The sequence below is a fragment of the Balaenoptera acutorostrata genome, chromosome 13 (assembly GCF_949987535.1).
Source record: "Balaenoptera acutorostrata chromosome 13, mBalAcu1.1, whole genome shotgun sequence".
Lineage (NCBI taxonomy): Eukaryota > Metazoa > Chordata > Mammalia > Artiodactyla > Balaenopteridae > Balaenoptera > Balaenoptera acutorostrata.
The window spans coordinates 57,248,720-57,263,279 of NC_080076.1; the positions used below are offsets into that span (position 1 = coordinate 57,248,720).

Genomic DNA, 14,560 nt, shown 5'->3' on the forward strand with positions numbered 1-14,560 from the left:
CCTTGCCGGGTAGAGTAATCTTGGTTGTAAGTTCTTCCCTTTCATCACTTTAAGTATATCATGCCACTCCCTTCTGGCTTGCAGAGTTTCTGCTGAGAAATCAGCTGTTAACCTTATGGGAGTTCCCTTGGATGTTATTTGTCGTTTTTCCCTTGCTGCTTTCAATAATTTTTCTTTGTCTTTAATTTTTGCCAATTTGATTACTATGTGTCTCAAATGTTTCTCCTTGGTTTATCCTTTATGGGGCTCTCTGTGCTTCCTGGACTTGGGTGGCTATTTCCTTTCCCATGTTAGGGAAATTTTCGACTATAATCTCTTCACATATTTTCTTGGGTCCTTTCTCTCTCTCTTCTCCTTCTGGGACACCTATAATGCGAATGTTGTTTAATGTTGTCCCAGAGGTCTCTTAAGCTGTCTTCATTTCTTTTCATTCTTTTTTGTTTATTCTGTTCTGCAGCAGTGAATTTCACCATTCTGTCTTCCAGGTCACTTATCCGTTCTTCTGCCTCAGTTATTCTGCTATTGATTCATTCTAGTGTAGTTTTAATTTCAGTTATTGTATTGTTCATCTCTGTTTGTTTGTTCTTTAATTCTTCTAGATCTTTGTTAAACATTGCTTGCATCTTCTCGATCTTTGCCTCCATTCTTCTTCCGAGGTCCTTGATCATCTTGACTATCATTATTCTGAATTCTTTATCTGGAAGGTTGCCTATCTCCACTTCATTTAGTTGTTTTTCTTGGGTTTTATCTTGTTCCTTCATCTGGTACATAGCCCTCTACCTTTTCATCTTGTCTATCTTTCTGTGAATGTGGTTTTTGTTCCACAGGCTGCAGCATTATTGTTCTTCTTGCTTCTGCTGTCTGCCCTCTGGTGGTTGAGGCTATCTAAGAGGATTCTGCAAGTTTCCCGATGGGATGGGCTGGTCACAGAGGCATTTTTTTCAGAGGGTTAACAGCTTGCTTTTTTTTTTTCTTTTCCTCTGTGCTTCATCTAGTTTCACTTGTTCACAGGATGCTTCATGCAGAGGGCTCGCACCTTGCACTCCAGATCAGAGTGCCTAGGGAGAAATGGCTGCACTGACACCTCCTCTTCTAGGAGTTTTATAGTTTTGGGTCTTACATTTAAGTCAAGTCCAGTTCAAGTTAATTATTTTGAATGGTGTAAGACAGTGTTCTGGCTTCATTCTTTTTCACATGTGATTCTGGCTTCATTCTTTTTTACATGTGAATATCCAGTTTTCCCATCACCATTTATTGAAGAGACTGTCTTTTCACCATTGAGTATTCTTGGCTCCCTTGTCAAATATTCGTTGGTGTATATACATGGGTTTATTTCTGGGCTCTCTATTCTGTTCCGTTGGTCCATGTGTCTGTTTTTATGCTAGTAACATAACTGTTTTGGTTGCTATATCTTTATAATATAGCTTGAATTCAGGAAGTGTGATGCCTCCTACTTTGTTGTTCTTTCTCAGGATTGCTTTGGCCACTCGTGGTCTTCTGTGGTTCCATATAGATTTTTAAATTGTTTTCTCTAGTCAGCTTAAAAAATGCCATTGGAATCTTGATAGGCATTGTATTGATCTATAGATGATTTTGCATAGTATGGACATTTTAACAATACTAGTTCTTCCAAGCAATGAACACGGGATATCTTTCCATTTATTTGTGTCTTCAGTTTCTTCCATCAGTGTCTTGTACTTTTCAGTGTAGAGATCTTTCACCTCTTTGGTTAAACTTATTCCTTTATTGCTTTGATGCTATTGTAAATGGTATCATTTTCCTTTTTTCTTTTTTCAGATGATTTGTCATTAGTATATAGAAACACTACTGATTTTTGTATTTTAATTTTGTATCCTGCAAATTTACTGAATTTGTTGATTAGATGTAACAGGTTTTTTTTTTTGTTTTTTTTGAGGGGGCTTTAGGATTTTCTATATATAAAACCATGTCATCTGCAAGTAGAGATAATTCTACTTATTCCTTTTCAATTCTGATGCCTTTTATTTTTCTTGCCTGATTGCTCTGGCTAGGATTTCCAGTACTATGTTGGATAAAAGTGGCAACAGTGGGCATCCTTAACTTTTTCCTGATCTTAGAGCAACAGCTTTCAGTTCTTTACCATTGAGTATAATGTTAGCTGTGGGCTTGTCATATATGGGCTTTATTATGTAGAGGTACATTTCCTGTATACACAGTTTGAGAGTTTTTATTATGAAGTGATGTTGAATTTTGTCAATTACTTTATCTCTGTTGAGTTATTGTATGATTTTGGTTTTTTTATTCTATTAATGTGATGTATCACATTTATTGATTTGCATGCATTGAGCCATCCTTGCATCCCACAATAAATCCCACTTAATCATGTTGAATGACTTTTCAAAGTGCTACTGAATTTGGTTTGCTAATATTTTATTGAAAATGTTTACCTCTATATTTTCATCAGGGATATTGGCCTGTAGTTGTCTGCTCTTAACTGAATTGCCTAATTACTACTGTTCTTGATTGATTTCTGTTGGTACCACTGTTTTCAAACAAAAATTATTTTGTTTTATCATTTAGTTGTGATGTTTCCAGATAGAAGATAATGTTTTTCATGTTGAAGCTTATCTGCCTCTTTCTAATTTCTATCAAGAATAATCATTGAACCTTATCATATGCTTTTACAGGATCTATTGAGATGATTGTTTTTCTCTTAACCTGTTGGTATGACATGATAGGATATTGGTTCCCTAATAGTCTCTGTTTGTTCATTGTTGGTTATTCCTTTGCTATACTCCTGAATTCAGTTTGTCAATGTTTTATAAGTAAAGTTTTATTTCTTCTCTCGCTCTCATTATGCCTCTTAGCGCAGAGCTTATAAGCACATCCTTATTACGGTGTTTGAGTGATAGGAGTTTTGCCAAAGTTGCCTTGTCTCCCCTCTACCAAGGAGCATGAATAGGTGGGTGCATATGCTCCACTAGCTCTGTGATTAGCCTTTTGGTTAATAACCAAAGTGGGCTAGGGCATTACTCATCTCAGATCCCTCTGAGTCCTTTTCTTTTCTTATAATATAATATCCTTTTATAATATGGAGGAGTAGTATTTTATTGGTAAATGCCACCTCTGGGTAAAAAAAGATTACTCAAGTCCATATTTCTGGTTATCTCTATCCAATTTCAGGTTGAAACTTTTTCAACCAAATCTTCTCAGCACAGAAGAACTTCTAGTTATTGTAGTAAGAGTCTTTCCTATAGTTCCTGGGGATCTGTTTGTCCCTTGTAAGGCTCTCCTTGAACCTTGCAGAGTAGCAAGATTTTTCACAAGGACCTTTGACAAGGCAACAGAAACTCTGTCTTTATCTACCCTGATGATAAGATAGGAGATTCGATTCTTCATCTTGGGCTCTGCCTTACATGTCTTTAAGACTTAATTAAATCTGATTGTCACCTGAGGCCTTGTCAAGGGAAGAAGAGGTAAAGGATAAGTTGATAGAGCTTGCCTGCATCCACCCTAGATATACAAAAGGTCTTATGAGCGCCTTTGGAATAGGAAAGGAGCAGATAGGATAAGCTACTCTAGACTAAGGACAGTATCCCCACTCAGCAATCCTATCTATATATGAATACTAGGGTAAGAAAATGTAATGAAATATTTTCAACAGAAACCACATTCTTCTTTCACACTCCTAATGCATAGTCCATTTTTTTAGAGTTTAGTCTTCATTATACTAGATATACGTTGATATCTTTACATTTTATAGCAATTTCATTTAAATTTTCTAATTTTCTTTTATTTTTAAAAGGTTATATTTCTAAAACAAGTTATAAAAACAAGTGTTCCAAAATGCAATTTATGTGCCTTAAAAACCTTTAGGCATTTTCCTTTTAGCTTGTTAATTACAACATCTGAATGTTTGCTATAATTTATTATCTGTTATCACTTTCAAGGTTAAATATTTGTATTTCTGAAGATTTTATATTGTAAAATTCAATCTAAAGTGCATGCTTATACAGTCTGAAGGAGTCAGTGGATAACATTTGCGCACCAAAATTGAGTTTATATAAAAGAGAAATAATTACTTTTGGCTTACCTTTTGTGGCAGTTCTGTTCTGGATTCTCAGAACTGTATTAAAACGTGTGTAGGGCTTCTCTGGTGGTGCAGTGGTTAAGAATCCGCCTGCCAACACAGGGGACACAGGTTTGAGCCCTGATCCGGGAAGATCCCACATGCCACAGAGCAGCTAAGCCCGTGCACCACAGCTACTGAGCCTGTGCTCTAGAGCCCACGAGCCACAGCTACTGAGCCCACGTGCCACAACTACTGAAGCCCGCGTGCCTAGAGCCCGTGCTCCGCAACAAGAGAAGCCACCACCATGAGAAACCTGTGCACCTCAACGAAGAGTAGCCCCTGCTCGCCACAACTAGAGAAAGCCCGTGCGCAGCAACGAAGACCCAACACAGCCAAAAATAAATAAATAAATAAAATAAATTGTTTTAAATGTGCATATATGTTCTCAATAATTGTATAAAAAAGATCAGCATATTTTTCGCTATAGAATAGAACTAAACATGGAGCCCATCCTTTTTTAATCCTAAGGGATTTAGTTACTAAAATATCAAAAGGATTATATTTTAAGGTTTAAAAGAATAACCTCTCATGAGACTTTGTCAGGCAGTAATGTGAGTGCTCCTAAAAATGACTGAAAAAAATTTGACAAAACATGAAAGCTATGTGTTTTCCTCAGAAACTTAATCAACTTAATATTTTGCTTGTGTACTAAATAGTTACATAATGCCATGAAAGAAAGCTCACCTTTATTTGATGATGGACAGCCTTGGGGAGAAGAAACTGAAGATGGAATTATGCATAATAAGGTACCTTACATGACTGTAAACATTAGAGTTATCTTAATATTAACTAAATGTGTTATTATTGAAATTGATATATTCTTTTGTAGAACTTGTCTTTTTGCTTCCTGAAAGATCTGCTAAAACTGATTTTTGGAAATATTAGTCAATGGAATTACTCTTGAAATCACATTGTAGTTTCCTAAAAGTAACTAGGAACAGAAATTTGTAAATTTTAAGTAAATTAAAAAAGCAATGCAATTAGAATTACGTCATAACATTATTGTTATATGTACAGATGTAATATTTGTCTTTCTCCCCTATCTTTTATAATGAAGGCATCAATACTGGCATCATTACTGTAATATAGTATTTTGTCAACACAAAGCCTGAAAGACTGGGTCTTTAATTAGATGGCATGTGGGTTTTTTGTTTGTTTTGGCTTTTTAGTTAGGCATATTGCACTTAAGAGTTGCCACTTCCAAAAGTGATTGAGATAAAAGTAAATAGATGGTCTAAATTGGTTCCCAAACCATCCTGTATTGGAGCCTTAACTATGTAACTAACCCTACCCTATTTCCTAAAATACATAAATTTATATATCCAAAGGGAGCAAACACCAACTCCAAGGAATAAATTTATAGTATTGAGATTAAACATTAATGTCCCCTAGCATATATACAAGACCAGGTACTATGCAGGTCCCTAAAGATTAAAAAAAAAACAAATTCTCTGTTCTTCACTCTTTGGAGCATTTGTCATAAAAAGAAAGTGGAAATAACCTCAGCTTCATCTTTTATTACTACCTGGGAAATAGTTCAAATAGAAAGATGTATCAACTGACTGGCATGGTAGCGTTCCTTTTTTTTTTCAAACAAAGAATATCATACCCTGTTACTACTTCATTAGTGATCCTTGCTGGAGAAGCAGCTAGAAAGCCTTTGATCCTCTTGAGAGAATTCTCTTTCCATGTTGCAATATGTGTACTAGACTAGATTTATTTGTGCCTCAGTTCTCACGCAAATAAAATTATAATACCTACTAAATGACTAAATATTAAATTTATTGATATTCATCCTAAATGTTAAAACAGTAAAAGTTATTCTTGCTATTTTAGCTGTTATTTCAGATGACGACATATAAAGAAGCACTTGGGAAATTATAAAGTGCTATTTTTATTTTTTAATTTTAATTTTAAAGTAAAAATTAATTTTAAATTTAATTAAAAAGAGTTACCGAAGTATCCAACTTCATCAGATTCTGAGCCTCAGCTTTGTAGATCTAGAAATTCATTTTTTTTTTTAACCTGCAAAATCAAAATTGACCAAACTTAAGGAAACGTTCACTCTTACCAAATTCACATCTGAAGAAGAATAAAAATGTATTAATTTACCACCAGTGACACATCTTTCCAGTTACAGAAATACTCATACTCCCTATTCAGGGCACCCCTTCAGTATCAACCAAGTAATAAGAAGATTGTTTAGTAAGCAGAGAATCAGCACAAAGGGAATTGGTTTATCTTGAGGGATGTGTACTTCATCTGGCTGTGGAAAATTCTGATCAGCCATCCTTGCCTCCTAACAAAGTACCCATCTTCAGTAAGCAAAACACCTCAGAATTGCAAAATAGAGTATTATTTTCTCTTGGATAAATATTAAGAGTACTAATAGTCTACTGTTTAGATCTCTACTAACCATACCATGTTTTAGTGTGAAGTTACAATGTAAATTATAGCCTTTATTAATTATGTTCTGGTTTTCACAACTAGATCTTGTCAGTTTAATTAGACTTAAATGATCAGCAATTCATTTAAATTTTTAATTAGATTATCCCTAAAGATGCTCAAGTTTGCATTTTATGTTAAATTATATTTATTAATAAGCTTCCTTGTCTAACCTTCTCAAAATTCTGAAGATATGGGGTTTTTTTTTACCATTTACTAAGTATCACCTTTATCCAAATTGAAGTATTCTTTTCATCCTTATTATTCACTATAGAAGTAGCAGACTGAGTAAATCTGTGCAGCATAATTAATGATATTCCCTAGGTTTGTATCTCATGTACAGGAGTTCATGTAACCACTTAGTGTTCCTGAATTTTATTTTTTTAATTCAAATTTAAATTTCTACTTAGAAAAGTGAAATAAACTAAATAGAGAATCATGGCTTTGTTTTTAAATCTGCTTAACCCAATCAGTTGTTTTTGGACTACACCATAAAATGCTATGAGAGTTTCATGACTGGTGCCGACAGCTTTGAAGAGATGAATGCAGAGTTGCAGTCCAAGCTGAGTAAGTGTTCTTATTCCTAGAGTGCTTGCTTTGGGTCATTTAACTCCGCTCAAGGAGTTATAGCCTATCTTACTATGCCTAATGTAAATGCGTTTAGATGCCTCCTGATTTTTATCATAACTGTTTCTTTGGTGGAGAGGAGTAAAGGTTAAGCAGAAAGAATACTGGTGTTGGAGTCAGACCTGAGGCATGACCCCTTACTGGCTGTGTGACATTAACAAACTACTTAACCTGTCTAACAAAGTTTTGCAGGATTAGATGGCCATGTTTATAAATGTCAAATGTGCTACCCGGAGCACACAATATAATCAGCAAATGTTATTCCTCTTGGGGGATGATATCCCTGTGATATCCTTGCTTTATTATTTTAGAAATTAAAGTACCAGTTAGTCAAAAGATCTATGGTCTCTTTCAAAATTTATGTCACATAGTTAATGGGCCATGATATTTCCTAAGAAAGAAATTATTTTTCCACTTAGCTAATCTAGTGACATTCGGTATTTACTGGCTTACTTTAAAATATTCCAGAGTATTATTTTACATTGTTGTTCCTTTTTTGTAATAGTCTTGTATATAAAATGCCAGAGTGGTAGGTAAAACAGATAAGTTTAAGATGTGTAAAGCAATCCTCCAAAGACTATGGAATCAATCAAAATAGGAGATCACCCTGCCACTATTAGCACAAAAAGTGAAAGCATTCTCTTTTGTTTCCATGGGATATACTTTCCTGAAGAATAAGCGGGACAGGGACTTCCCTGGTGGCACAGTGGTTAAGACTCTGTGCTCCCAATGCAGGGGGCCCGGGTTCGATCCCTGGCCAGGGAACTAGATCCCACATGCATGCCGCAACTAAGAGTTCACATGCCACAACTAAGGAGCCCATGAGCCGCAACTAAGACCCAGCGCAACCAAATAAATAAGTAAATAAATATTTTTTTTAAAAAAGAAGAAGAAGCGGGACAATTTCAGCTTGTCCACATGAGAAAGGGAGCAAAGAAAATGATGTTGTCTTTTTTTTAAAGAGGAAAATTCATAGTGATCCAACACTGAAAGCATTTTTGCTTTGATATTGTGTTATAATTAATTAAGTATATAAATTATATTCATTTATTCAAACAATATTTATTATATACATACTGTATGCCAGCCACCATGTAGGCACCGAGGATACAGTAATGGATAAGAGGTAAAAATCTCTGCCTTTATGAGCTTACCTGCTATTAGAGACAATAATCAAATGAATAACTATAAGTCAATGGTGATAAGTGCTCCAGAGGAAAATGAAGTAGGATAGGGAGGTAGAGAGTGCGGTGGACCGAAGGGAAGGGTTGCAGTTTTACAGACGGTAGGATGTCCTTCAGTGGGATGTTTTGAGTAGAGACTAGAGGAAGTGAGGAAGAGAGCAATGGTAAAAACCTGGGGGAGAATTTTTTAGGCAGATTTGAGACCTTATGAAGTTTCTGGGTTTTTTTCTCCAGAGGATTTATTTAATGTAGATGCCTCCAAGCTGGAATCATTAGCAGCAAAAAACAGAGCATTGAATGAACAGATTGCAAGATTGGAACAAGAAAGAGAAAAAGAACCGGTTAGTAAACATGCTTATCTTCAACAGGCTTATACACTTACTTATACTCTTGGGTCTCCTTGGACAACACCAGCTGTTTCTTTATCTATTTTTTTAAAAAATACATTAACAAAATAAGCTTGTTAAAAATTAATTTTTTTTACATAGAACAGAACTCCTAATGAAAACGTGTTTGGTATCCCTAGAGTTTTGTTTTCCCTTGTGATCTATCAGTCTTGGACTAATAGTGTTCAGAATATGATGAAAGAGTCTTACCTATTTACATAAGACCAAAAAGATCTTTAGAACAAGGTCCGCATGTTATATACCTCTAGGGAGCACTACTTACAAGAGGCCCTGAGTTTTGTAGTTAGTGGAAAGAGAATGGTAATAAATGGGTTTATATAATATATTGTATCCAGAGGGCTTTCTAAAAGCTAAATGATAATATCCAGATATCTAATTTTATTTTGTGTTTTATATTACGGAAGCCCCTAGACTGTTCTGTAAAATAACAGATTTTAAATGTTTGTTCTTTTTCATTCTGGCCCTGGACTTTTTCTGTCCCAAACTGGCTTCCGAAAAGTACGTACATCTTCTTGATTAGGTAATAACAGTAAGCTACCGTTTTAGTTCTTTTGACTCCCTCTAAAAGTGAAAAGGAAACTAATTTACCTTTCCTTAAGATGAATTTAAATAATACTGCTTTAACTTTTAAGTAACGTATGGCATCATTATTGACGAGAATAACTAATCGCACTTTCTCTTCTTTTAAAGAATCGCCTAGAGTCATTGAGAAAACTGAAAGCTTCCTTACAAGCAGATGTTCAAAAATATCAGGCATACATGAGCAATTTGGAGTCCCATTCAGCCATTCTTGACCAGAAATTGAATGGCCTCGATGAGGAAATTTCTACAGTAGGTAAGCACAGCTAATGCTGAAAGAGGTCATTCAGACTGGGATGGGGACCTGTGTGGGACTTATCACATGTAGAGACAGCTTTGTCATCTGTATCTTTTTGCCTCTAATAGTAATGTATCAGGCAACCAAGTTTTTAGTGACTTATGTATTAGTTTTCTGAGGCTGCTGTAACGAAATACCACAAACTTGGTGGCTTAAAACAATGGAAATTTATTCACTCACAGAAGGCTAGAGGTTGGAAATACGGCAGGGCCACACTTCCTCCCAGGACTCTGTGGGAGAATCCATTCCTTGCTTCTTCCAGCTTCTGGTATCTGATGACATTCCTGAGATTGTGGCCCTGTCACTCCAGTCTCTGCCTCCATCCTCACATTGCCTTCTGTGTGTGTGTGTCTCTCTCTCTTCTGCCTATGTTAATTTCTCTCTGCCTTTATCTTTTAAGGACATTTATGATGGCATTTAGGGCCCACCTCGATAATCCAGGGTAATCTCCTCATCTCAAAATACTTAATCATATCTGTGAAGACCCCTTTACTAAATATGGTAATGTTTACAAATTCCAGGGATTAGGACTTCCTATCTTTGGGTGGTCATTATTCAACCTACTACACCTTCTAACATGTTTTCAGACACCTGGCTTTTTAAAGCCAAGAGGGACCTTATCTAAGAACACAAGCTGCCTGAATATAAATATATCTTCTATTCCACCTTGTAATTAATAAGCCAGATTTTTAAATCTCTGCTGGCCTCAGTCTGCTATATTTTCCTTATCCTCTATCACCAGCTCCTAAGCTACTCAACAGCTTAAGTTGATTGAAAATAAGATGGAAAGATGCTAGTACTATAAAAGCCCAACTAAAAAAAGCATGTTTATATCTGGTATGCTTCTAACCTTGTTTTCATAAACACATATGGATCTTAATCATAAAACCTTGAAAATACCGTGACACATGAATTGATGGATGCTTCTATGGTGCCAGAAGGAGATCGAAGAAAGATATCTACACATCACAGAGCCATTGGCTGGCAGTTTACAAAATTAATAAATAACTATATGGACCTACTATACTATTTTCCCAGGCCTCTGCCTACTGCATTTTTATTCATTTAGGGTTTTATAGGCTGTGTTTGTGTCATGTAGGATTTATATAGATAGTCCTTAGGATATTTGATTTAGTTCTTAGTCTATGGAATATTGATCATCTGTCTAAAATCAAGAACAATAATTATCTGGAGTATTTGCTAAATTGTTCTATTTTTTTCCAAATAAGTCTGATTACATATATTAGCTTTGCTGTAAACCAACTCTTTAATTAGTTTAAACTTGACCACTAATGTTTGTTCTCCATGATGACAAGGAGCCATAAACTAATTTTTTATTATAGCAATGTTTGTAATGCAATTAAATCAATACTTTATAATATTAATAATTTATCTTCCTTATTGGTATTTAATCTAGAGAATTTTTATCCTTCCCACTTTTCTTGTGAGACTTTTTTCCCAGTAATTGCAAACTGGGTAGGAGAGAGAGAAATACTTCAGCAGTCATTTGCCATTGCACAGTGATTTAGTTTGAGACAGCAATTTGATAACTGTTAACCTAAAATATTTTATTCTGAATTTTTTTAACTTTCTTGATGATTTAAAGTCATTCATGGCCAAGAGTGTGAATGAGACATATATAACTCTATAGATATTGCATATTGTGGATTTTTTGTGCCAATTCCTGTAATAAATGAAGTTTTACTTAAACCAACCATTTAATTCATTTTGAGCTCAGGTGTGGAGCTTCCCAACTACAGTACTACAATACGACTGAGTTATAACAAAGCCAAGATTTGATCCTCTCAGCCCTCAGGATGATTTCCATGACCCCTTTGGTCATGAGCATCCTCATCCATTTATCCCAGCCTGCTTAAAAATACTGTCATATTTTTTATAAGCTATGAGTCATAAAATGTTGGCATCACTGTTCTATAGAACACCAAATATTTTAAATTTGATAACTTTTCTTCCCCTTTCATGATCATTTGCTGTTTGTATGCACCATCTTCTCTTGGTACAATATCATCGTTCATGATTACAAATTTTGGTAAAGCAAGAACCTAACCACTATGGTTGCTTAATATCTTATGAAACCACTGAAAATATCAGTGAAATAAGAATAAACTGATATATGTTTATTTAAATATTTTTTGTTTGTGAAGAACTTGTGGGTTTTCTGACTTTTTGCAGAGAATCATGTCAGAGTATTAAAAGCATTTTAACTGAACAACAGCAGACTATCTGTTAAGTCTAACAATTCTTAATTGTAATCATTATGTGTGGGGGTCAACTCTATTAAATATCGGCATCACTTTATTTGTAGGAATTGAAGGAACTTAACAAATTTTTTCTTTTTCAATGCAGAACTAGAATGTGAAACAATGAAACAGGAGAATTCTCGACTACAGAATATTGTTGATAACCAGAAGTACTCAGTTGCAGACATTGAGAGAATAAATCATGAAAGAAATGAATTGCAGCAGACTATTAATAAATTAACCAAGGACCTGGAGGCTGAACAACAGCAGTTGTGGAATGAGGAACTGAAATATGCCCGAGGCAAAGAGGCGGTATGTCATACCATTCCCAGAGTGGCACCTCATTCAAACTTAACGTTTGTAAAAGTCTATCCCAGTTAAGAACAACTGAGTGGGTAGAATAAATTGGCTAAAAAGGTAAAATTTTTCAGCATTGACATTTTACTAAAAACACGCTCATCCCTTTATGTCAATTCAGTAACAGCCCAATTTCTCTGTCGTTTTTAAGGTAGCCTGTATTTTCCAATAATGAACCAAGAAGTGAGCAAAAATGTCTCTAAGGCCATGAAAATAATTCTCATAAATCCCAAGCCTTTTATTCCAGAAGTGGATATGAGTCACTTCTTCATTTACCTCCTCACTACTTAAACATTTATTTAATATCTGCTGTGTGCCACTTACCATGCTGGGTGTAGAGGGGAGATAAAAAGACATAGAAGCTTAAGAAACTTCCATTCTAGTAAATATTTTTCTACCATGAGATCAGACCTCCAATAGATGTTTGCACAGTGTACTGAGGGAGCATATAGTACACCTAACCAAGATTTTGGTGTGCATGGTGTGGGGAGATGGATGGAGGTAGATTTTAGAAAGGCTTCCTTGAAGATGTACACCTGAACTGAATTGGGACGTTTAAGGGAGAGTTAACATGGCAAGGCTAGGGGAGCCAGCAAACAAAGAAGTCTATGGGAAAGCTCAGGGAGAAAATAGCATGGTGCACTCTGGTACCCTAAGGTTTTCGTATGGCTGGAGCTTAATAGCAAGGGATGGGAGCATGTGCAAAAGATGAGACTCAAGGATAAGCAGAGACCAAGTGGTGAAGATCCTTTTCACGTTTAGAAGTTTGAACTTTATCCTGAAAGCTCCAGGAAGCCTTTAAAATTTTTAAACAGATAAGATCACATTTCAGAAAGATCTCATTTTTGGTAATGTGAAAAATGGGTAGAAGGGAGCAAACCAGTCAGATAAGGATCTGTGGCAGTAAGGTGGTAGAAATAAGAAGCTGAATTGTAGGTAATGCTATTGGAGTTTCATCTGTGCTCCCTCATACTCCTGACCTGGTAATCTCTGTCCCCATGTATTAAGGAGAAAAATATACATTTATAAGAAATAGGCTGTGGTGGTGTTCCCAAGTCTTTGAACCTAGAATTTGGTAAACCTGTGTTAGCCCTGGATTTGCCTCCACATGTTTCTGTGACCTCAGCGTGTCCTCTGACTTCTCATAGCCTCAGTTTCCTTATTTATAAAATAAAGTGTGGTTAGACTAGGTTGGGAACCTGAAATGTCACTTCAACAGTTATTAATATATCTTCTCTCTCAAGCACTGTGTGGGAAAGGGGAAGTTATGAGTCTCTGGACTTAAGCAAACTCTGTTTAACTAGCTAAATCTAGCTGTATGAATGCTATGTTTGATTTGGAGGATCAGGCTGAAAGGAGAAAGTTATCTGGGTAAGCAGTGGCCTATGAGGGGCAAGAGTAGGGCCATGGACAGTGAGAAGAAAGCCTTAGGGTACTGAGTAGGAGAGATATTAAAGAATGGTAGCAGAATGCAAAAGGCCAACATAAACATTCCACCCATTACCTTTATTTCTAGACTGATTTTTATTCCACATGCCACCTCTGACTGGTAGTGTCCTTCAGGAGCTCTTTGTTGAGATAGACATTGAGGCTGCATCTAGACTCATCAGGAAAGAGTGTGATGAGTTTTCTCTGTCTGATTAGCTGTGGGAAGGAGAAATGTGCCACATGTTTGCTCTCCCTGCAGTTAGGCGTGATAAAGTGCATGGGCTTGAGAAAGATGTTTTATTACAGAAATAAAATCCTAGTGAAAAAGAGAAGAAACTATCCCTGGGATCATTTACTGTAAAGACAAATAGACCTACATACTTTAGTTGTCCCTAGAGAGCTACTATAGTAGTTGAAATGATTTCCTGATTTATTAGTAAGGAATCTTAAATTTAACATATAAGTACTATTGCTTTTGAGAGCTGATAAATTTTTGGAAATTGCAAATTATTTAATCGGATTCCAATAGGTACTTTTGCCACTTCATTCTTTCAAAGTATTCAATTTTATGGGTGGATAACAGCAATGAGAAACTAAGTATGTATTAAATGGAGGAAGCAGTATGAAAATAAATTGCCTAGACTCTGCAAATTCATTTATTTAATCAAAAACTAGGTACTGTATGCCAAATACTGTTCTAGGTGTTGGGGATGCAACTGCTTTCATGGAGCATACTTTCAAGTAATGGAGATGAATAAATAAATAATATATGTCAGGTAGTAATAAGTGCTATGAAGAGGAGTAAAGTAAGAGGGTAGAGAAATTGGGGGTGTTATATTAGAGGGAAAGCCTTTCTGATGATG

The 14,560-nt window shown here is 35.6% G+C and overlaps 1 protein-coding gene across 2 annotated transcripts in view; it reads left to right on the forward strand.

The window, feature by feature from the left end:
- NDC80 (NDC80 kinetochore complex component) overlaps positions 1 to 14,560 on the forward strand; it is a 58,608-nt gene that overhangs the window by 18,870 nt on the left and 25,178 nt on the right. For both annotated transcript variants that reach the window (XM_057525980.1, XM_057525981.1), the window contains exons 7-11: positions 4,768 to 4,857; positions 7,030 to 7,123; positions 8,602 to 8,708; positions 9,465 to 9,609; positions 12,019 to 12,224. In XM_057525980.1, coding sequence (XP_057381963.1) covers positions 4,768 to 4,857; positions 7,030 to 7,123; positions 8,602 to 8,708; positions 9,465 to 9,609; positions 12,019 to 12,224 — 642 coding nt within the window. The remainder of the gene's footprint in view (positions 1 to 4,767; positions 4,858 to 7,029; positions 7,124 to 8,601; positions 8,709 to 9,464; positions 9,610 to 12,018; positions 12,225 to 14,560) is intronic.